Source organism: Hevea brasiliensis, chromosome 6, assembly GCF_030052815.1.
Source record: "Hevea brasiliensis isolate MT/VB/25A 57/8 chromosome 6, ASM3005281v1, whole genome shotgun sequence".
Classification (NCBI taxonomy): Eukaryota; Viridiplantae; Streptophyta; class Magnoliopsida; order Malpighiales; family Euphorbiaceae; genus Hevea; species Hevea brasiliensis.
In genome coordinates, this window is record NC_079498.1 from 101,082,395 (window position 1) to 101,107,360 (window position 24,966).

General features: G+C 33.9%; 3 protein-coding genes and 1 pseudogene across 4 annotated transcripts; 3 read left to right on the plus strand and 1 right to left on the minus strand.

Moving 5' to 3' along the window:
* The first annotated feature begins 5,512 nt into the window (after positions 1-5,512).
* On the plus strand, positions 5,513-6,924 carry LOC110659760 (RHOMBOID-like protein 5; annotated as a pseudogene).
* Positions 6,925-7,694: 770 nt separating this feature from the next.
* Positions 7,695-12,492, plus strand: LOC110659156 (uncharacterized). The gene is made up of 8 exons (XM_021817023.2): positions 7,695-7,980; positions 9,216-9,328; positions 10,574-10,645; positions 11,110-11,145; positions 11,520-11,565; positions 11,745-11,832; positions 12,066-12,123; positions 12,248-12,492. The coding sequence occupies exons 1-8, from the start codon at positions 7,902-7,904 to the stop codon at positions 12,296-12,298; spliced, it is 543 nt and encodes a 180-aa protein (XP_021672715.1). The 5' UTR covers positions 7,695-7,901; the 3' UTR covers positions 12,299-12,492.
* Positions 12,493-12,996: 504 nt separating this feature from the next.
* LOC110659166 (pentatricopeptide repeat-containing protein At1g52620) lies at positions 12,997-16,677 on the plus strand. The gene is made up of 2 exons (XM_021817033.2): positions 12,997-16,028; positions 16,125-16,677. The coding sequence occupies exon 1, from the start codon at positions 13,353-13,355 to the stop codon at positions 15,819-15,821; it is 2,469 nt and encodes an 822-aa protein (XP_021672725.2). The 5' UTR covers positions 12,997-13,352; the 3' UTR covers positions 15,822-16,028; positions 16,125-16,677.
* A 756-nt stretch (positions 16,678-17,433) lies between these two features.
* On the minus strand, positions 17,434-22,459 carry LOC110659174 (O-fucosyltransferase 13). 2 transcript variants are annotated; one of them, XM_021817039.2, is made up of 6 exons: positions 22,148-22,459; positions 21,948-22,027; positions 20,108-20,178; positions 19,922-20,010; positions 18,863-19,084; positions 17,434-18,659 (listed from the first exon to the last, which is right to left on the minus strand). In XM_021817039.2, the coding sequence occupies exons 1-6, from the start codon at positions 22,273-22,275 to the stop codon at positions 17,927-17,929; spliced, it is 1,323 nt and encodes a 440-aa protein (XP_021672731.2). In that variant the 5' UTR covers positions 22,276-22,459; the 3' UTR covers positions 17,434-17,926. The 2 variants fall into 2 exon arrangements, with proteins under 2 accessions (XP_021672731.2, XP_021672736.2); XM_021817044.2 differs by having other exon boundaries at positions 20,108-20,212; positions 22,148-22,208.
* Between the last annotated feature and the right edge of the window lie 2,507 nt (positions 22,460-24,966).

A 24,966-nucleotide genomic window follows, 5' to 3' on the forward strand; every position in this document is an offset into this window, starting at 1 on the left:
AAAAAATTGATTTCTTCTCCCATTCCCGTCACCTCTCACCTCTCTCTCAAAATCCACCATTGAAGCTTGATTTCAAGCTCCATAAACCCTAAAAATCTCCCATAAATTCCCTAATTTTGTTGATTAAAGCTTGTCTAGGCAACTTGAAAAGAATTTTGAGCAAGGAAATAAAAGAGGAAAAGGAAGGAATTGAGGAAGAGGAAACTCCAAGTTGAGGTAAGCATTAAATTGAAATTTAATGTTTAAATTTATATGATTTGAGTTACTTTAGCTTAGAATTTTAATTTAAAATGAAAAGAGAATTATTGTTGAGGGACCATATGGGAAATTCGTCCAGCCTATGTAGGGGTGAGAATTGCATGCATTTGATTGAATTAAAAGTAAACATGAGCTTGAATGAGTTGAGCAAGTAAGTTTATATGTGTTGAATTAATAAAATGTAACAAAAATTGTGAGTTAGGGTTTAGACCTAGGGTTTGGGAGGCAAAATTATGAGAAATTAGTAAATGATATGTTTGACCTATTTTGAAGTTAAAAATGGTCATTTGGGACCAAATGAGTTGTGTTGGAATGGTTGGAATTAAAATCAAATTCGGAGGGAGTGTGGTCATGTTACTGGCAGCATGACCAAGTCAACTTTGAAGGACCAAAAATGAAATTTTACAAGTCCAATTGATATGGGACCAATTGGGGATGAAAATAGACATAAAATGACACAATTTTAATTTAGAAACCATGCCCAAAAAGTGACCAAAACCTAGTGAACAAATTGACCAAAGTTGGATAAGTGCAGGCTGCCCTGTACAAACTGACCAAATGAACAGTATTTGTTCATTTGGTCATAACTCGAGCTAGGCAAGTCCAAATGACCTGAAATTTTACCAGTGGTTAGATGAGATATAAACATAAAACTTTCATGAAGAACACAAACCCAAATTCTGCTAGCAACCAAGTCATTTGGCCACCCCAAGTTGGTGACCCAAAACTGCCAGCACCAAATTTGCCCAGAAAATCTGAGTTGTTTCCAATCCGGCAGCCATGGTTCAAATGGCCATAACTTGAGCTACAAAACTCCAATTGGGGTGATCCAAAAATAGGAATAAACTTAAGACAATAAGGAACATTTCCTATGAAGGAAGTTTTGCCAAATTCCAACAGTAAAATTACCAATGAAACAGTGCAACTAGAAGCACCAAAACTGAAAATTTGACAATTTTTCCAAAAGGACTTAAGCTTTGAGAAAATGACCAAAACCAACAAATTTAATGACCAAAATGTGGTATGTGGGTGAAGTTGGAATTCCCATACCTATTAAACCTTAGAAAGTCAACAAATTGACTTGAATAGTATAGTGAATAGTAACCCGAAGCACAAAATTTCAAGAACGTCAAGTTTAACTAGGGCTAGGTAAAAATGAGGCTAAATTTATTTTGGATTTATGTTAAATCATAGTACTGAAACATTGTAAAATTGTGTGTTTCAGTTGAAAAGAATATCGGGAAGGAACCCGAGGAACCGAGTTGAGGCTAAGGGGCGACTCGTCTGAGGTTTGTGCATAACGTATACTTTTTGTAATCATCTTTTGCATACTGTTTTGAATAATGTGAAATATTGGATTATGGCATTCTTATGATGTTTTGATTTAAATTGTTGAAAGTTATTATGTATATTGAAATGACAATGTTTAGCAAATTGTTAAGATAAGTTTTGAAACCACAGTGTCATGACCATATATTTGAACACCTCACTAGCACGACTAGTAGGGGTAATTAGTTTCGAATTTTGATTCCTTCTCTGGAGAAGTGTTGAGGTGTGCCAGTAGAAGAGGATGTGAATGGATATCCATATATTTGAGCTAGCTAGCCTTGTGATGTGATTTCTCTTTAGCCTCTGGCTATTGAGATTCTATTTGTTTCGAATGGCATGATCTAACTGTAAGTTTTATGAAATGTGTTTTGATACTTCGAAATGAACTTGGTTTGCATTAAAATTTCATAATTCATGTTTTGTGTTTAATGCTCATGTTTAGTCAAATTTTTGAATAAATGTGATTTATATTCTGCATAAAGATTATTTTAGTATGTTGTGCACCACTGAGTCCTAGTGCTCAGCGATAGCTTCTATTGTCATGCAGACAGAGACTAGAGGAGCGGCAGATTGAGTCTTTGAGGTGTGAGGAGCTATCAGCTTAAAGTCTTCGGGTATAATTTATACCCTAACTGTAAATAATTTTTTTGATGTATATATTGCACATAAATGTATGGACATGTAAAAATGAGTCTTGAGCAGTTTGTATAAAATTTGTATAAAGTTGTAATATATATAGTAGTTTGAAATTCTCTTAATGTAAATTTTATAATGATGTATCTAAATTGTTTTGTCTCTAATGAAATATGAATGGAACTATTTTATTTAAATTGAATGAAATGGATTGTTAGTATTTTGATGATCATTGGATAGTGGATTTGAAATTTGAAAGTTGATAAATGTGTTGAGAAATTGATTGAGATTGAGTATGAAATTGAAGCAGTTGTTGAGAAAAATTTTTAGAAGTGCTTTTTACAGGTATTTGAAGACTAAAAATATATTTGGAGTCTACGAATTTTTTTGAGTTTTCTAGAATTTTTTCGAAATTTTTGGGCCTCGTTTTCGGTCCCAAGGCAGAGTAAAAATTCAAAATTTTGTATCCTGAATTGAACCGGCCGAATCGAACAGGACCGGATCGGACCGGTTGAATCGGACCGGCCCCTTCTTCTTCTTCTCTTTTTCTCCCGCGCGCGTTTCCTCCCCCTCTCTTTCTCTCCCGTTTTCTCTCTCCTCCCTCCTCCCCTTGCCGCACCCCCACCTCCCATGCCACCCCAACCCGCCGCCATCCCACTGCCCCACCCACCGGCCGCTCGAACGCAGAAAAGGCTCCGGCGACGCGACGCAGAGCGCTCGCCGTCTTCCCTGCCGAAATCCAGCCGATCCGGCCACCAATTGGACCGGGTCTTGTGTCTAAACTCATCTATTCATCGAGAGCTTTCCATAGACACCAAGAACATCGAAATGCATCTAGCAGTTTGTCCAATTTTTGCTTGGGAAGTTTTAGCCCATTTTGACTTTTGGGCTAGATTTCTCACAAACTGTAAACCCCACGAGAAAACTGAGAGTACCAGAGCGCTCCACTCGTCGAGAGCTTCGCGGGGATATAAATTTCAAAATTTTTCGATACCGTTTTTTGGTGGGTCCCACGAAATTTCGCAGTGTTTTTCCGAGCATTAAATGAGCTTAGAAAATTTCGTAAAATTTATGTACTAACCCCCGTGTTGTGGGCTTCGTGTAGATATCTTCAATTCACGAAAATTTGACATTTGTCCGGATTTGTGAATTTCCGGCCAGACAGACCGACTATCGGAAAAGTCTCCAAATTGGAACGAGGTTTTGGCTACCCCACCATTGTCAGACGTCTCGAGCGCGCCCCCGAAGTAAGAATCGGCATAGGTAAACCCAAACCTTACTTTTTTGTAAATTTCTAGTGCTTAAATGAGATTAAAAATCCGTAAAATATTCGTGGTAGCTCAGAAAATTATGATTCTTTTTGCAATAGCCTAGTAATATTGCTAAGGACCGCAGGGCAAATTTTTAAAATTTTTAGAGCTTATTGGGGCAATTTTTGTAAAAATAATCAATTATAAGGACTAAATTGAAATTTTACATTTTGTGATGGATGACTAATTTGATGGGCCGAGGAGGGGCTGTGTGATGTGATTGAGTTGTGGATATATGGGTTGTGAATATAGAAGTGTGTTTTGAGCCCTTTTGCAGGTTGGGTAGATCCTAGGTATAGGGGAGACTCTGCTGGATTTTTGGCACGACTTTGGACGTATTTGGTCTTTTCTTAGTTTGCATCGAGTCAAATTTATTAAATGATTGTAATAAAATTGTCAGGTGAGTCAGGACAGCCTTCTTCCTCCGCCCAGCCGCCACAGTGATTGCTGTCAAGTCTGTGAGTAAAATATTAATTTTAATTGTAATTTCGATATTATTATATGTTTAAGCATGCCCATGCATCACTTATATGTATGTATCTATGTAGTTAAACTCTAGGCACGTTTTATGTTGCATTCATAACTGTTGAAGTGCCATGGATGTTGTTGTGGTAATTTGGAGCAGTGTGCGTGCGTTGGCGTGCGTGTGATGTGGTGTGGACTATGGATAGGACGGGTAGACACGGCTTGAGATCTTCGCTGGGACCCGGTCCTTCGGGGTAGACACGGCTTGAGTTCTTCGCTGGGACCCCGATTTGGTTATTAAGTGGAAGTCCGAGCTGAGTTCTTCGCTGGCACAGGTTGGATTTAAGAGAGCTGTATAGGGGATCAGCTCCCATATATTATGATTGATATTACTGGGTGTGTGAGTGCTCCAAATTACCTTTTTGATGTTATGATGTGAATTTATTGCTGATGTTGCATTTCACTTTACAGGATGCATTAGCTTTAGATAGTTATAGAGATTATGGTTGAAATTGAGGTTAACCTGCTTTTCTTCCTCGCAGGTCGTCTATTCATGTTTGTGTAATTCTATAAACTTCTAGAATTTCCGCATGTGTTAGAAATATTTAATTGATTTGGGTCTTTAATATAAATTGTTATTTCGGACCTATAAAATTGTTATAATATGCATGTTTGATGGACTGGATGAGGGAACTGAGCTCCCATTTATTTATATGTTGATATGAGTATGTGGAGGGTGAGCTATGCTCCCCAATTGATTATTTATTGTGTTTACAGGTCGGGTGAGTCAAAAACTCCCCGTTGGAAGGTCTATTTTATGGTCGGACTCTGTCCGGTTGATTTCTTGAAATTGGGCCCAAATGGGCCTTAGAGTTGGGTTAATGAATAGTTAAGGCTTACTACGGGCCTCGGGGGCTTTAGGCTGGCCCAGGTCCTAGTGCCGGTCCGGTTCATAGGTTGGGTCGTGACAAGAAACCCATTGGAATGGTGTACTGTGCACAAAGGAGCTTGGAGAGCCCTTACGAATAGTCGTAATCATAATATGTAGGTCGTTGCTATATTAAGTCTGGGCTTACCTCTTTTAAGGGCGCAGACAGATCCATGTGGTCATAGACGGCCTCTCCCTAATCTGGCAGTTGACACTGAGTTTATGGTCGTTATCCTGAATATGTGGCTTGACCTGGAGAGTGCATATTTTCACCTTATATCACAACTTTATATCTACCAAGTTACTTTTTATTGTGAAAATTTGAATATATTTTCAATTGTTTGAGTAATACTATTCAGTTTGGTAAGTTTTATTTTTTATTTTTAATTATAATTAACTGATGTGTTGTCTTATTATTGGCCAGAGCGCCAAATAAGCTTTGTAACATGGTACGTCGGGCTTATGTTATAATTCCCCCTTCAATTAGCGGAAAAGGTACCTGTCAAGGTCCAATCTTTCCATCCAAAACCATCCCTCCAATTCTCCCTCTCTCTCTCTCTCTCCCCTTGTACATTTCTTCTCGTTGCCGATGGGCAAGAGGCCACCATCGTCGGATATCGAGACCGGCTCCTGTGTCAAACATCCGCCTCTCCCTCCTTTTACCCCCACGCCTCCAGAGCAATGGTGCTCATGGCTTTTGCCGCTCATATTCGAGGTTAATATAACCATGTTTATCTACGCAATGTATGTGAATGACTGCCCTGCAAATACAGGATCAGATAATTGTATCCTTTATGATTATTTAGGGAGGTTTTCGTTCCAGCCGCTGAAAGAAAATGCTATTCTCGGGCCTTCCCTCGTCACGTAAGATTTCTCTTCCCTCACCTTTTTCTGCAAGTTTAAGTTTGCTCATTAATTTTGTTTCCAGAATTGTTCTGTTTCTTAGAGTTTCAAAAGCAAGAAAAATTAGTTAAGAAATCAAGCATTATTTTGAAATAATTACTGCTTAAGAAGACGATTTAGGATTAGCAGTATCTCCCAATTGTTTTTGTTCTTCACAGGCTGGAACGTTTTGGAGCACTTGATCCGATAGCAATAGTGAAGGATGGAGAAGAATGGCGCTTCTTTTCTTGCATATGGCTACATGCTGGAGTTGCTTATCTAGCTACAAACATGATAAGCCTTCTACTTATAGAAATCCCACTTGAGCAGGAATTTGGATTTTGTAAGAACTTACAATCTATATGTAGCTGGACATGATCAAACCTGGTTTTATATGTTCATCCACTATTGATACATTTTTCTTGATATGGCAGTGAAGATAGGAACATTGTTCGTATTGTCTGGTTTTGGTGGAAGCTTGATGTCTGCTCTTAGCCCGAAACCAAATATATCAATTGGTGCTTCTGGTGCACTTCTTGGACTTCTGGATTCCACGCTTTCCGAGCTCTTCTTGAACTAGACAGTCTATGCAAATAAGGTAACAGCGGCTTCTTTGCATGATTTTGAAACATGAACAAGCAAAATTTGACTATAAAATTATCTTTGCATAAGGAAATTTTCTAATCGTGTCAATTCAGTGTAATGCAGTTTCCACACTCCTGCTAATCATTACCCTGAATCTAGCCTTCGGTCTCATTCCTCATGTGGACAATCCAGCTCACATCGGAGGATTTCTTTCAGGATTTCTTCTTGGGTTCATTCTTCTAATCCGTCCTCAATATGGATATGTTAGCCGCAGGTATATACCTGCAGGATATGATATCAAAAGAAAACCCAAGCATAAGTGCTATCAGTACATAATGTCGATCACAGCATTAATCGTCCTAATCATCGGGTAAATAACTAAAATTTCTCAAGTGTAATACTGTTTTAAGGCACATGTCCATATCCAAACTAACAATTTTAGCTAAAATTTCTGAATTTGGCAGGTATTTGTGGGGCTTGGCCCTGCGGTACAGTGGCCGTCGATTGAACTTTCCTTCCAAAAGCTTCAGTTAATTAGCTTAGCTAGTTCTCCAACCAGCACAGAAAATACATACATCGTCCTATTAATGTAGCATGTACACTCCCACCTGACATGTAAGTTGCTAATAGTTTTCTTTTAGTTCGTTTGGCTACAATTGGGGTTTGAACTCGATCTTTCAGTTTTCAAGACAACTCAGTACCATAGAGCCAAAGACACATAAGTAAGTTACTAATATTTTTATGATGGAATAATTATGCACATATTATATTAAACATGTATAATTTGGAAGTTTTTGAACTTGTATGATAAATTATTTATTTTTTTTATACAAAGTTTTTGAACTTTTATAATTTGGAAGTTGATTTCTCTCTGAATGAAATTTGAATTCAAAATTTTATATTTTTATAAATGATTATAACATTATTGAATTAAAGTTAATTTATTTTTTTATAAATTTAAAATGAATTATAAAAAATTAATTAAAAATAAATAAATAAATTATAGGTGTAATATGCGATGTCTGGTCAAGGGTTAAATTAAAAATAAAAAATTTAAAATTTATGAGTTAATCATGGGTTTAAACTTCTTTTCCCCTAATATTTGAAAATTTATATATTTTTTTATTAAATTAAAAAAATTAAAAATAAAAAAATTACTATCTCTATTTAAAAATTATTTTATTCATAATTATTTATTAATTTAAAAATATTAATTATTTTATTTTAATTTTATTTTTATTTTTATTAAATACAATAATATTATAAATATTTATGTAATTTCTTAAAACTCGTCTCTATTGTCTCATGAGATAAAGGAAATGACATTTTATTATAATTGATTTAATTGCTTTATTAATTTCCCTCTACATAATTACAGACGAAACCCTACCAGACGAGAAGACAAACCAGAGCAAAACCAAAAAGGAAACGAAGTGAAGGAGGGCATCAAAGCCTTGTGAAAACGCAGGGGGCAAAAACAAAGGAAAGTGAAGAGAAGAAACTGAAGGAAAATGGGGTGGATCGGAGATACTGTCGATTCCATCAAATCTATCCAGATCCGTCAGCTCCTCACTCAGGCTGTCAGTCTAGGTCAGTCTCTACTTTTATGTTGATTCGTTTTTCTGTGTGAAAATGTATGCATGCTTTTGCAATTCTTCTCTTACATTGAGTAATGGATGTGTGAAGATACTGAGAGAAAATTGTAATTTCTAAAATTTGGGTGCTGGTTGAATTTGGCTACAGTAATGGAATTTTAATTTGTCACAATTTTTATTTTTAAGTTAATGGGCCTAAAAAGTTAAAGTTTGGCACTTTATCGCCCATGTTTTTCTTTGGTTGATTTGCTTTTATGAACAACTTATGTGATTCTCTTGTAACTGCCCCAAGAGCTTTAATTGATATAGAGGGTGAGAGGAATATTGCACTATAGTTGAAAACGAGCTGCGTAAGCCTAAAACTGGTGCTTAATAAAGTATTGAACTTCAATGAACTAATGCAATTTGTAGGTTCTATGTCCAATTGGGTTTTCTGTTTTGTTGGAGATAAACACAGTCATGAATCATAATCTGATAGATGCATAGTTCCATTAAAATTATGGTTTTTGGTTTGGATTATGCAAGTTTGAGAATTCTCTTCATGAAAAATCAACTCAACTCAACTAAGCCTTTGTCCTAAAAATGTAATGCTAATGGGCTGTACTACTCTCCTCCAAGCTCCTAGTCAGTTTAGATCAATCCCTTCTTTTTTTTTTTTTTTTCTATCCTCTAACCTTAACCCAATGTGCTCTACTTGTCTAGTATGTCTACGCTTCACGTGACCAAACCACCTCAATCTCCTTTCTCTCAACTTATCCTCAATTGTCAATTGTCGCCACTCCTACCTTTTCTCTAATACTCTCATTACAGACTTTATCTAGTCTAGTATGGCCACTCATCCACCTTAACATTCTCATCTTTGTAACTTTTATTTTAGACACATACGACTTCTTCATTGTCCAACACTCAGTACCATATAACATGGCTAGTCGTATGGTTGTACGGTAAAATTTTTCTTTCAACTTATTGGGAATCTTGCGATCACATAAAATAGGAAAAATCAAGTGCCACTATATTCTGTGTTTGGATCAGGTTTAGCATGCATGTGGTTTAAGTTGCCTTTCCTCCACTTTGATGGTTCAAATAATTTTCTATGTTAATATTCAAACACATTTCTGATTTTGTAAAAGAAAGCTGCATCTCTAAAGCACAGCATTGAATGTTACAATTTCTAGCTGTGTCCCATCTGCTAGAGTGTATGTTCTATTCAGTACCTTCTTTTGGTTTCAGGAATGATTGTTACATCTGCGCTAATAATATGGAAGGCGTTGATGTGCATCACTGGTAGTGAGTCTCCTGTGGTGGTTGTTCTATCTGGAAGTATGGAACCTGGCTTTAAGAGGGTAAGTCAAAATAAATGATTTGTTAATATCATCTTTTCTTAGTAGTTTCCATGTTTGTGGAATGAATATTGATCTTATTTTCTTCTCAGCCATATGTTCTCTATTAAATGCTCTGGAAATTGTTTGTAGTACTGTATCAATTTCCGTGAGATGGCATGTCATTTTTTAAATGATTAAGCTTTTTTGTGATGGCTTGTCTTTAATTGAGCAAAATTTAATCATCCTTGCATATTCACTTTATGGTTTTTACCTTTTCTTTTGAAGCTCTTCTTTGATTTTGAGCATCTTTTTATTCTTTGTAGGTTTGTTATTAAGACTATTTTTGTATTTTGTGTTTTGTATATTGTTGAAGAGAAACATAGTTTTTGAATCACACAAAAAGAGGAAGAAAGAAATAGAATGAAATGTTTCATCTTTGATGGAGTCATTTCTGAAAAATTTACTACTTTTGTATTACATCTCTATGAGCCTGAACTGCAGGTATTTTATGTGCTTAGTGCTGCAACCAAGAAACCTCATGTTTGATTCCCATTTCTTAATGTGCTGCTATGTTACCATTTCTTTTAATTATTCCTCTCTTCCATACCTCAGGCTGATTATAAGAACTGGCAAAAAGCAGTGTTATACAAGTAGTTTAGTTTAGATGCAACTGAAATCTAGTAGATGTTATTGGTATGCTGCTGCTGAATGTAAATACTCACGCTGACAATTTTTTACTGAGATCTAATAGGCATCTTTACTTGTTGGCTAGCAACTCATTTCAAATTATTTTGATAGAAAAAAAAAAAAGAAAATTTTGGAAGTAAAGGAAAGGAGATCACAACATTGAGAATGAGAAATCCTCTGGACCTAAAATACTAATGGATATAGAGATCAACTAAGAAAGTAATGCCTTCCAATCAAGTTACATAATACTTGAAAGGCAAGGCATATGCCAAAAAAAGAGATAAGAAACCTCCTTATCTACAACAGATAAAGAAAAAAAATACAATCTGATTTTTAAAGATGCAGGCATTCCTTTCCATTGGAAAATGAGTTTCTAGTTGGTTAGGGAATCATTTGAATATTGCTTGAGACTGCAATAGTAACACTTCACTGATGTGTGTTATTGTAAATTTTGTTGCTGTTGTTAACTTCTTGTGCTTGATGATGATGATACTGTCATATAGTGCCATCTTCACATTCTAAATCTTTAGTTGTACCAATTAATCATGCTCCTTGAGTAACTATTCACTTCTTTTGCAGGGTGATATTTTGTTTTTGCACATGAGTAAAGATCCTATTCGTGCAGGGGAGATTGTAGTTTTCAATGTAGATGTAAGGGCCCTTCTATGTTTATGCTCTGTATTGCTATCCTTAATTATATTTTCAGTTAATTTGTGTTTGTTGGTGGGCTAGTGCCTTGATTTCCCCTTTTATTAATGTCTTAAAAAACCAGTTTTGTGTTTCATTTTATCATTCATACGATTACCATAGAATCTTATCTCATCATTTATATTAAAAGGAAAATGGATGGAAAATGCTACTGGTTATTTAGCATTTACTGTAAAGCATCTTCTATGTACTGTTTTTATTATTATATTTTCAGTTGCTAATAGCTGAGTTGTATGTTTCTTGCATATTTTAATGTTCTTTCATCTTAGGATACAAGTTACTTCATGTTGCCGTGCTTCTGTTTTTGTTTGCATGGTTGACTTCTCTTTTTTTTTCCCTTTCATATTTTCTTAATGTTTTTATTCTACTTTTGCCCTCACCATGTGCATTGCTATTTAATTGGCCAGGGCCGCGAAATTCCAATTGTGCATCGTGTAATCAAGGTAAAGATTTGGTTCCCCTTAATACATGCTCATTTTGATTCCTTACCTGTGCCAAAATTTCCTTATGGACAAAACAGTCTGACTCTTAACAATAAAAATATGAGAGAAATTTTGGGTTACAATCTCTCTGTGTGTATATATGGGACTTGGGAGTTGGGACTGCTGGGAGAGGGTTAGGGAGGAAATGGAGGTGGGCAAAGTCTTCCATTTACCTATCTATGAATTAGAGTTATTTATTATCTCTGTTTAATAGTTACTGCTTTGGCATGTTTTGCATCAGCTTTTGAATTAAATTTTGCATCCTCAAAAATAAGAGTGGAAATTTAAATTTTCTCCTTGTTGTCTGATGAGTCATGATATTTATTGTTGTGCAGGTCCATGAAAGGCAAGATACTGGGGAAGTTGAGGTCCTCACAAAAGGTGCCAGCGTCTTGATCTAAGGATTACTTTGCTAAATTGACATAGTTGCTTCTTACAATGCCTACCTGTGTTTTCAAATTTTCTGCAGTCTTAAAAAATTTTACTAACGTCATCAAAATTGTTATTTTATGGTGTTTTGTTAACTATGTTAATGTTTTACCATAATCTTGTTCTCTCAGGAGATAATAATTATGGGGATGACAGGCTTTTGTATGCTCAAGGTCAACTGTGGCTGCAGCGGCACCATATCATGGGGAGAGCTGTTGGGTAAAAGCTTAGTCACTATTTTGTTCTCTGTTTTAGAATAGGAGGTGTAATTGGGTGTCTTAGAATACTCTTCATTTTGTGTCGGTGTCAGAACCATTTCTCCATTTGAAAAAGGGGCATATGTGAACACAGAACTTTGTTTTCCAATTTTTTTAACTTTTTTTCAGAAAACTACTTCAGTGTTCGACAAGTGAAAAAGCCCTTAAATGTTGCTTACATTTTCTTATTTCTAGGTTCTTACCTTATGTTGGTTGGGTGACAATTATCATGACTGAAAAGCCTATTATCAAGGTTTGTTTTTCTCTGAGTCATTTGATACAACTGTAATAGTAATCTTTGAAATTGTATCTAGGAATTCTCTTTTGGTTTCATTATCACAGTCTCTGATGAATTATAACCTTTGTTCTGCTTGCAGTACATTCTTATTGGCGCATTGGGATTGCTTGTCATAACTTCCAAGGACTGAAAGATTGAGCAATATGAAGGCTTGGGAAAAAAAAATTCCAAGTAAACCATTCTTGTAGGAGTGGCTGTTGCCATTTTATTCCCCTTTCAGAGAGATTTTCCAATCCTTTTTTGAAATCAAAACAGAAGAAAAAGATAATTTTATCAGATAAATTATTCTGTTATAAATGTTTATGCATGACTAGTTACAGGACCTGGATTTTGTCTGATACTTGGTTGATTTCCAGCCTAACTTCTTACTACAATTTTGGCTTATGCCTAAAGATGAACTTGGGTTTCTTATGAAGAGGAGGGTTGAAGGGATTTCATTTTTAAAGAGATGCCTTTGGATTAATAATTTAAAGATGCAGTAGTTGAAGAGAGAAATTTTGGAAATTAAAAAAAATGTCAAAAAAGAAATTAAGAATTATGAGACTTTTATGGTTCCTCCTTTAACTTTGAGAGTCATCACAGCTTAGAGCTGTTCATGAGACCCAGTTCTCAAGATAATTACCGCCAAAATGATCCTCGTTCAATGCTCGGAGGATATTGGAAAGCGTTTCCTTGCGAAGTTTGCTACTTGAATAATATGTGAGCGGCACCAGCTAGTTTATCTTTTGGAAAATATAAAAATAATTAATAATAATAATAATAAAATAATTCTTTTTATTAAGACTGTTTCACACAAAATATAAATTGATGTGAACATTTCACATTTTTCATTCAATTGGCTTTTGTTTAGTATTGAAATCTTACTAAAATTTAGATTTTTTTTTTAAAGCAATTTCGATCAATTTTATTTTCCTCTGATTTGCTTTTCAAAAATGGGAATTTAGGGACAAATTTCGAAACTGGACGGAGATCGATTATTCTAACCAATTCAGGAACCAAGGTTTATGCCCTGCATTTGAAGATGGGCATCGCTTTAAGCAAAACTACATTCAAATTTGGCTCCATTTTGCTGTTGAAGAGAAGCCCTATGCAGTCTGGCAAGAACAAAGGCTAATACTTCAAATCCCAAATGGTTAAAGCCCTGAAAAAACCTTCATATACTCTCCCCCTTGCATCACTTTATCATGTCTAAAAGTCTTCTCTCTCGCATCAAACCTCTTCATCACCCAAAACCCAATTCTTCTTCTCGTATTCCCTTCACACCCCATGTTAAAAATCTCGTCAGAGACACCATCCAAATTATCAAAACCGACCCACTATGGCAAGAATCTCTAAGGACCCATTTTGCGGAGGCAGGAACTCATGTTTCAGAGATTGCAAACTTTGTGTTTGATCAAATTCGAGACCCGGAATTGGGTATAAAGTTCTTTGAATGGGCCTCAAAGCAATCAGATTGCAGCAATTCCTTAGATGGATTTGCTTGTTCTTCACTTTTGAAGCTCTTAGCGAGATGCAGAGTGTTTGTAGAGATTGAGAATTTGTTGAAGACAATGAAAGCTATGGATTTAGTGCCTACATGTGAAGCTTTGAGTAATGTTATTTGCATGTATGCAGATTGTGGGTTGGTTGATAGGGCTCTTGATTGGTACCATACTGCTGTTAATGTCCATAATTGTGCCCCCGATGGTTTTACTTGCAATGCCTTGCTTAATTTCCTGGTAAAAAATAGAAAGGTTGAAATTGCACGTAAACTATATGATGAAATGGTCCATAGAGATGGTGGTACTGATAATTATACAGTTTGTATAATGGTAACAGGCTTGTGTAAAGAAGGGAAGGTTGAGGAGGGTAGGAAGTTGATTGAGGAGAGGTGGGGAAAGGGGTGTGTGCCAAATATTGTGTTTTATAACACGCTAATTGATGGATATTGCAAGAAAGGAGACATTGACAGAGCTAATGTGCTTCTCAAGGAGTTAAAGATGAAGGGGTTTTTACCGACAGTGAAGACTTATGGCACTATAATTAATGGGTTATGTAAGAAAGGTAAGTTTGAGGCAGTTGATAGGGTTTTGCTAGAAATGAAGGAGAGGAGTTTGACTGTTAGTGTTCAAATTTATAATAGCATTATTGATGCTCAATTTAAGCATGGTTGTAAAATTGAAGCAGCAGAGACTTTAAAATGGATGATTGAGAGTACTTGTGTGCCTGATATGGCAACGTATAATACTTTGATTAGCAGTTCATGTAGCTATGGAAAAGTTCATGAAGCTGAACAACTTCTAGAACAGGCAAAAAAGAGGGGATTGTTGCCAAATAAATTTAGTTATACTCCTCTTATACATGTGTGTTGCAAACAAGGGGAATATGTTAGGGCCTCAGATTTGCTTATTGAGATGTCAGAAAGAGGACATGCACCTGATTTGGTTACTTATGGAGCGCTTGTCCATGGGCTTGTTGCTGCAGGGGAGGCTGATGCGGCATTGACAGTTCGAGAGAAAATGGTGGAGAGGGGAGTATTACCAGATGCAAATATTTACAATGTCTTGATGAGTGGACTTTGCAAGAAAGGGAGGCTACCTGCTGCCAAGCTCCTGCTTGCAGAGATGCTAGACCAAAATGTAGCCCCTGATGCATTTGTTAATGCCACTTTGATTGATGGATTTGTAAGACATGGTGATCTTGATGAGGCCAAAAAGCTCTTTGAGCTCACAATTGAAAAGGGTATAGATCCTGGCATTGTTGGTTATAATGCCATGATTAAGGGTTATTGCAAATCTGGAAGGATGAACGATGCACTGCTATGCTTTAAAAGAATGATAGAAGATGTTCATTCTCCAGATCAATTCACGTATTCCACAATCATAGATGGGTATGTAAAGCAGAACAACTTGCATGGAGCACTGAGAATATTTGGGCTGATGGTGAAAAGGACATGCAAACCAAATGTTGTAACTTATACATCTCTAATTAATGGATTTTGTCGCAGTGGAGACTTCAATATGGCTGAAACAACTTTTGAAGAGATGCGATCTTGTGGATTGGAGCCTAATGTGGTAACATACACTATACTTATTGGTTGCTTTTGTAAGGAGGGTAAACTTTTAAAAGCTTGCTCCTTTTTTGAACTAATGTTGATAAACAAATGTATTCCTAATGATGTTACCTTCAACTATCTGATAAATGGCTTAACACATAACACTGGAATTACAACTTCTGACAAAATAATTGAGTCTCAACAGAATGGGAATTCTTTAGTCCTGGAATTTTTTGGAATGATGACATCAGATGGATGGGATCAGAGGACTGCTGCCTATAATTCTATCCTCATCTGCCTTTGCCAACATAGAATGGTGAAAACTGCTTTGCAGTTGCGTGATAAAATGATGAACAAGGGTTTCTCTCCTGATCCTGTTTCTTTTGTCGCATTGGTACATGGTCTTTGCTTGGAAGGAAGATTGCATGACTGGAGCAATGTTATGCCCTGTAATTTGAATGAACAACAACTCCAAATTGCTGTCAAGTACTCAGAGAAATTGGATCAGTTCCTCTTCCAAGGGCAAACTTCTGAGGCCTCACTTATTTTGCATACCTTGGTTGACCAGTTTAAACTCCATATTCAACAAGCGTATAAATTTGAAGTCTCATCAAGATAGGGAGGAGATGAAAATTTGATTGGTCATGCTTTGAACTGAGTTGATATTAAACAGAGTCATGGAGATAAATGTCCTGTTCTAGTGATTCTTCAGAATGCTTGTTAATTCCTTGATGTGGATCTGCCAGAAATCCTTTTACATCCTGTTGGTATTGGATTTTACAAACTGTTGTACATTTGGCCGTTGAAGATGACATCAGTCACCATGGTAATGTGGCATGAGTCTTGGCAGTTAAATTATTATACAGTTCATGCATTGAATTTATGATCAGAGATTATAACTCAGTTTTTGGTGCTTCTGTAGGCTGTTTGATTCAATTGAAGTACAGTTAAATACATTTGTACAGTTGCTGTAACCATGTTGTGAAACAAATAAGTTTTGCACCAGGAAGCAAGATATTGAAGGGGACATTGCTTTTGGAGGTATGCACAAGAATATCATTTTGTCCTTCTTTCACTCAAATATACCAAGGGAACCAAGTAATCCTGCGTAATTAGTTCTGTATAGACACGACATAATCTTGACACTTAATTTTCTAACTTGGATATTGTTTAACAAAATGTAACGTGTGCTCCTGTACAGTTGGACTAGACCGTACAAAAAAAGGGCAATTTCCTTGCTTCTCTCCCTCTCTCTCTCTCTCTGTTTCTTTGAAAGGTAAACTTTGGCAGGAAAAATGCTCAATATTTTGGTTTCTCAGTGGGCCATTCTTACTGTTGTTTTCTTAAGCATGTCACCAGTGACCATTTGTATTCTATTTTTGTTTAGACTAAGTTTATCATAATTCAAAACACAAATGTATAGAACTTTCATGTAAAATAGGTGGGTAGTATTATAAATCGTTTATCTTTTTCCATGATCGACCGGGTCTATGAAAGGATTGGGATTGGATATTTGAACTGCTGCACGCGCTATACTCCTTCAATTCCTGCATGGAAAAAATGGTTGAGTTTTATAGAAGATTTAATAATGTAATATTTATGTCAACCAGGAGAGGAAAGATTGATTAACCGTATAAATTCAACTTTGGTTTTTCCGCGGGCATAGGGTGAAATTGCGGCAAGTGCATCTTTGGAGAGGGACACGGTGTTTTTGGGCAAAAGTCCACTTTGACATCAATGGTATTACGCTTGCAAGGTTTATTAGCTCCACTAAGGCGTGTCAATCTAGCGATCCACTGGCAGCACCATTGCCCCAAAATCATTCCCTCGCTGCACCAAAAATATTTCCAGGCGGGAATGGATCCTTCCTATTTCCGTTGCACCTGGCAGCTGCAAAATCGTTAACTTTGCCGTTTGCATCGCAGGCATTACCTGTTCTTCCAAGATGTGTTTTGAACCGGAGAACTTTCAAAAAACGTCAAGTTCTAACAATTGGAATATTCTCTGAAGAACTCTCCAAATGTCTGTTTAGCTAAAATTATTTTTCTAAATAAAAATACTATTTTAAATATTAAAAAAAAATTATCTTATTTTAATATTCTTATAATTAAAATTTATCAAATTTAATTTTAAATTATTTTTTAATACTCTCTAACTAGTATATTTTAAAAAAATAATTTTATCAACAGTAATGTCAAATCAACCCTAAGTATATGTACAATAACAAGACCTTTAAAAGGGAATTCTTCATGATTTCAACTTCGACTATTATCATTTTAAAAGCATTGCAAGTTTGCAACATTCAAATAATAAAATAAAAGGCGCAATATCCACACGAATGTAGAGAGTCATAAGATGTTACAGTGCCAATATCTCCATACACTTCTCTGCTTATTAAAGCTGTCACGGTCACCAAAGCCAAAAGCTTCATCGCCAGGAGAAAAACAAGCACCGTTGTGTTCACCGTATCAGTAGAAGCATAACCAAAATTTCCTATGAGAAAATATTTTCCATAACGTTATCCAACCAACATTATTGCTTGAAGTAGGTAATCGATTATTTTCTGTTTTAATCAATCTCCAAGGACTTCAAAAAATGGTTTCCTGCTGTCCACCAGACTTTCCAAAAGGGAACAGCAACAAGCATGATATCAGATACAAAAGAAACTATATCACTAAACCAGGTCGGGAAAAAAAATTTAAAAAAAAAAGACAAAAGATGAAGTTACAATTTAAATTCACAAAAGCAGTCGGGCAAAGCAGACCCTCTTCCCATGATAAAATCTCCTTTGTGAGCTGTCCACAAGGCTTGCATCAACTCCTTCCCTTTCAAGCCTTGAAAAGTGAGCTCTGCAAAAGCTCTTCGACTTAAGAATAGGGTTTTATACAGGCCCTTATAAGCTCGCATAGCAGCAACCATCTTATCCATGTTACCAAAATAAGTAGCCATGTATGAGTCGCTATTGATAGATACATAATAATCCAATGCAGCTTTTGTATTCCCATGCATGCTTGTGAAATCCTCACCACTAAGAAGAGCAGACTTTACATAAACATTGGTGTATACAGATGTTAACCCTTCAATTTCCATTAGGCCATCCCCAGCTGCAAGATATATATTTGTGTTTGTAGGAACAGAAAGTGCCTGAAGTATGAGGGCCGTCTCACTAGGCGTTAAGGGACACTTTCCCCGTTTTCTCCAAATACGGGCCAACTCTCCAGTCCATGGTTTTCTATCTCCCCTTGCAGCTTCAATGGCTTCCATGGAGGTAGAAGAAAGGCCTGAGTATTCACATTGGCTGTATGCTACCATATCAGGTTCAAATCGAAGGTGAAGTGAGAGGAAGGGTTTTGGTATAGCTTCCAGAAGTTCTGAAGCTTTCTTTTCCAAGGATCTTGTAAGGTGTAATGCACTGTAACAAGCTTGACAAAGTGCAGCTTTTGCATATTTTGGATACCTAAAAAATAAAATGAATTATTTCAATTGTATCCATGATACCCAAATTTAGAATATTTTGTGAAAATCCTTAATAACAGATACATGACACTATATCATTTCAATACTTTAGTTTCAACAGCCAGTCAGCCTATTAGCTAAGTTGGTTATTCCATAGCAATAAACATGCATGAAACTATGAAAGTTCAAATTACAACGTGCTACCTGTCCCTTCGTTGGCTCATTGCCGGTGTAATTGAAATATAACGGTGTTCCAACAGGGACGGAAGAACACTCTCGATATAATCAAATTGGCCTTTCCGTTTGCTACAGTCTACCTGAAAAGGTTCTTTTGATGCTATATCTGGAGGCAATTCTTTAACGACTTTAACAAAGCCATTTATATGTTGAATGAAGTAATCAACATCAAATACATCTGCAAAGCCACTGAGGTAAAACTAATGAATTATATATTGACACAGTCTACAAAACAATAATAAAATGGACTAAATCAATGTAACCCAAAAAGAAGAAGATTAATGCATCAGTGAGCCATTAGCCCTTCAAGTTTCAACTCTATGATATTGCATTAAATATATACATCTCAAAGTAATTGGAAATGTTACCTTCAAAAGAAGTTTTTATTGAGTCTATTATGATAAAACAAAGAATGCTAACAAAGAAAACAAAAAGAATACCAACAAACAAAACAAAAAGAACTCAAGTTAAAAAGACAATAAGTAAAAAAAAAAAAATCTTTAAAATTTAACATACGATACTCATTCAGAAAGAAATTCAGATCAAGGAAACAAAAAATTATATATTCATAAGTGTATTTTCTATTTCATTCCTTTAATCTACTGGAATATATCATGAATTAACTACATCACTTTTAAGTACGTGCAGAACACATGACCAAAATGTTCATCATGAAAACATTCACAAAGAAACGGTTATGGATGCCAATTTGAAACAAACATAATTATTTTAAAACTAAAATATAGACTAACAAATTTTGATATCTAATTTCAATATGTAGAAAAGGAAATATGCAGCTCCTGGTAAGGAAACATCTCATAACATTATTACATGTTGGCCTGATAACATATTGGATCAATATAGAGGGAGAAAACATAAATATTGCAGGCTCCTCTCCCTAAATTACTAAAATTTTAGAGATTAGCAAAAGAAATTATCTTATGGTGTTCTTTAAAGCACAATGGCAAAAATCATCCTGTTAACTGTACATTCAATCCAAATTATGAAGAAATCAATGGAAATTACCTTGATTCATTCCAATATGCAGCAGCTTCAAACTTTGGCAACACCAGTGTTGCATTTAACAAACGGGCAATGCCAACACCATCACAGAACTGCAAACATCATAAACAATTAAAAGAAAAAGTTACCGAAGCAGCGAATACAAACCAAGCATTTTCACACAAATGTATTTATCTACTAAACACTCACATCTCGTCTCATCTGATTGAGGCCACCATAGCAATCCACACGGATATATCCATTATTCTCTGCTGGTAGAGCTGCAGGATTTCAACAAAAAACCAATGCAATTGTCTGCAATGAAAACCAGTTAAATTGACTCAGAATTAAAAAGGAAAAAAACCCTATTCATAGCCTTTAATGCAACCCAAACACTGTCCTTATTATAGTCTAAGTGCCTGTTTGGCATTGAGTTTGGAGGGTTCAAACTGTTTTTCTGAATAAAAGCACCATTTTAGATGTTGTTGAAAAAAACAATTTAAAAAAAACTATTTTGTTATTTTAGTGTTTTTATGACTAAAATTTATCAAATTTAATTTTAAATTATTTTTTAATACTCTCTAACTAGTATATTTAAAAAAGCCATTTTATCAACAGCAATTTCAACAGCAATGCCAAATAGGAATGGCAACGGAGCAGGTCAGGGGCGGAGATCGCTCCACCCGTCCCCACTCCATAGGAGTTTGAGGTCGGGGCAGAGCATTCCCCGCTGGGGAGCGGGCCGAAGCGGGGCAGGGCGGGTTTCCCCATTGGGAATTTTCTTTTTATTTTTTTTATTTTTTTATTTTAATTTATTAATATATAATATAAATTTATTTATTAAAAAATAAAATATAATTAGATGCAAGTTTTATACATCATTTTAACAATATATTTATATATTTTGTTACAATTATAATATTTAAATATATAAAAATAAATTATTTTTTATTAAAAAATAATAATATATTACTGTGTGGGGTGGGTTATAGGGTTTCGGAGCGGGAAGAAGGTCCTCTCATCCCCACCCCTCACAAATCGGGATTTGGGTGGGGTCGGGGGAATATTGATCGGGTTCGGGATGGGGCGGTTTTGGAAACTTTTGCCATCCCTAATGCCAAACAGGCTCTAAATCTTCCAAAACACTGGATTGAAATAATAACATTGATGGTGGTCAAATTTTCACCTTATTTCCATCTAGGTGTTTACTTTATCTTTTTGTAATTAAGCATCTAAACAAGTTAATACTTTCTAATCAAGTGCATTTGTCCAGAATTATTCATTGAAATGCTGATATGAACATTAAAATCCAGTTTTCAGAAATAAAATATTTTGACTGAAAAATAAAACAAAAAGCTACAATGGTAACTTGGATGTACCCAATTTTTCTAATAAAAAACCATCATTATTATTTTCAAACAAGATAAAACTCACAACAGTAAAAACAAATAACAAAGTTGTTGTAAAAATAACAAACGAACAATGAATCTAACTGATTTTTTTCTATCTATTACAAGTAAGCACTAATGTCAAAACGGACATTCTGATAAGAAATTATAGCTAAATGCACTTGATTAGAAATTATTAATCTGTTTAAGCACTTGATTGCAAAAATTAAAGCCTAAGACTAAAATAGAAACTGGATAAAAGTTGAAGCACTGTCAATTTTACAATCCCTACTAAATTTAATCCTAATTGCATATTATAGCAAATACTGGATAAACTTGTACTATCTACTTCAACAATTACAAATCATTTCAAATCTCCACTATTCAAACTAGCTATTGCGCACACGGATTGCATTTAACCTGAAATCTGTTTCTCCTTCTAACGTAGCTGAAGTGAAGGGTATTGTTCTAGATAATAGATTAACCCAGTAACCAAACAAAAGTAAAGAAAAGAAACAGCGACTTCAATCATTCACACATACAAACTCACCACTATCTATTAGCGCTAGCAACTCACTCTAAATTCGTATTTCAACTTCACCACTTCTATAGCGAATCACAATTCACACAAACAAAAAGCAGCAAACCAGAGAAATATTTACCAGTAAGGTGTCCTTGAAGCCACCACCCGCAAGGCCTCCATTCCACAACCCTTCTAACACTCCATATATCCAATTTCCCTCTGCATTACAGAAATTATACACATAGGTGAATCACATAGGTGAATTCTCCATTACCAATTCTAAAAATAACATAAAGACATGAACTATTAAGAAAGCTCAAAATGAATATTTATACTTACGCGGATGAATATGAAGGGGAAACTAGGCTCGAAGAAAATAGCGTCGAAGGAGAGAGCAAAATGCCGGCGAGGAAGAGAGAGAGAGTGAAGATGGCGATGAACAATGGCTTTACAGAGACCGCAATCATTTGTCAAAGAAGATATCTGATTTAGGAATTGATCTGATTATTGAAAAGAAATTCGAGAGGTATTAGGGTTTGTGAGTATCTGATCTGAGAACCGCTAGATTAGATCGTGCGTAATATCAGTGGGCGCTGAACTAGAGCTATGGATGGGAATATCGGTGATTACAATGGGCCGGGTCGAACCCGACATATCTTTGTTTTTTTAACAGACAGAGCAATTATCTTCAATATGGACATGTGTTATATTTTACAAAATTATAAAGCTTGCATGAGCAGCTTAATATATTCTTAAATAAATTATTTTATTTTTTATCAATTTATATATGGTAAAATATTTTTTAATATAATTAAAATAATTTTTAAAAAGAATTTTATGGTGTACCTTCCATATAATGAATCTTATTGTTGATGATTATTTTCCATAGAATGATGTATCATCCAAATAATTATTTCCTTTAATACATTACAATAACAAATGCTGCTGATCTCTTTTGCCCAATAGGGAGTGGGAAAAAAGAATCAGACAACATAAAAAGCATTTATTTGCAATCTCAAATTGTGTCCACAAATAGACACCCAACTCAATATTCTACGTCCTGTGTTGTTTTCACTTCATTTATTTTTTATTTTACTATAATATATTATTTATGTTCATTTTATAATTTATAAAAAATTAATTTTTTTTCAAATTTGTGATTGTTAACTAGTGCCTGTTGACAAGGATGAACGTGGAAAAATACCTTAAAAAAAAAAAAAAAGGAGTTTCACTGTAAGCTAAAGAAGTTGCACTTTCAATCACTTTCAGAACTTCTGTAGGATTTAACTTTACATGGCTATGGCACTCAGCTCATATTAAATAAAGGGTTTTTTTATTGTTATTATTTTATTTTCCTTTCTGCATGAACTTGTGAACCCATGATCTCATCACATTCAAGCAAAACAAATGTTTTATATTTTTTTAATTTTAATTAAAATTAAAATTTAATTTTTATATTTTCAAAAAGAATTTCAATATCCGACCTTTCTTTTAACTTGAAAGCCATGCTTAATTAATTATTATACTAATTTTTATAATTAGAATATCATAATCATCAATTTATTTTTATATTAAATTCAGGAATTATTGTCATACACATTATATAAGTCCAATCATTAAACAAAAATCAAATGAGAAAAATAATAAACGTGTCAGTTCCATATAATTTTTGAACTACTTAGATGGGATGAGTAGGAAGAAGCGTTTTTTTTTTTAAAAAAAAAAAATCGAATCATTTTTTTTTTTGGTTTTTAATTTTTTTTTTTTTAATGCAATGATTTATTCGTTTTTATTTTTTTTTTTTTTTTTTTAATTTTATTTTTTTTTTTTTTTAAAAAAAAAATAAAAAAAATCTAAAAAAAAAAAATATATATATATATATAATAAAAAAAAAAAAATCAAAAAAAATCGAACTAAATCAAATCGAAAAACAAAAAAAAAAAAAAAACCCAAAAATTTTTATTTTTTTTTTTTTTTTTTTTTTTTTTTTTTTTTTTTTTTATTTTTATATTATCAAAAAAAAAAAAAAAAAATTTTTTTTTTTAATTTTTTTTTAAAAAATCAATCGAAATTATTTATTTTTTTGATTTTTTTTTATTAATTTTTTTTTTTTAATTTTTTTTTTTTTTTTTTTTTTTTTTTTTTTTTTTTTTTTTTTTTGATGATTTGAACAAAATTGACCATTTGCACGCAGAACCTTTTTTTATTTAATTTCTTTCAAAAGATATGTGGCATGAGATGAATAAAAATATATAATATAGTGGTTGGATCCTATTTATTTAAGCCCTTATTTAATTTGAAAACAAACCTCAAACCTCAATGTGTCAATGTTTATGTGAGGGCTGACTTGTTGAGCAATGTTTGTCCTGCAAACTTAATTGCCACTATTTTTATACTCTAGGTGCCCAACATAATATATTATATATAAAAGCCGATTTGTATTATTAATGAAATTATTATTTAAAAATTATTTTTTAAAATATATTAATTAAAAAATATTTAAAAATTAAATTCGATTAATTTTAATTAAAAATATTAAAATAATAATATAATTTTTTTAAAAGGAGTTTGAAAAGGCCATCCAACATAAAAACACTAAACATTTGCGAGATTTTCTATAATTTTATTCAAATATTTTAATTTTAATTAAATATAAATAAAGCATAGAATTAATTTAATTTTTTTCATTAAATTTATAATTATAAAATAAAATATTGTAAACTTATAATTATGATAACCATACGACCTTAAAAAAATTTTATACTTTAATAATTAAGCTAATTTAATATTTTAAAAATTTTAATCACATCAATAAAAAGATAAAATCAACTTATTTGAACACATATATAAATATATTTCTATAAATAAATATATATAATCACGGGTGAAAATATTTATCAATAGTCACTCAAGATAGCTTATAACAGAATTAAATATCTTTTCAAAAGCAGATTATACTGCATAAAAAAAAAAGAGATTTTTTTATAAAAAAATTAAAGAAATATATAGTGACAACTTTTTAAAAGTCTGATTTTTTTTTAATTTATTGGATATTTGATTGAATAAATTTATTTAAAATAAGTGTTTTTACCTAAATTTACTCATCAAAATAGTATAATAGATAAATTTACTTGTATCCATACTAGACTCCTTTTTTT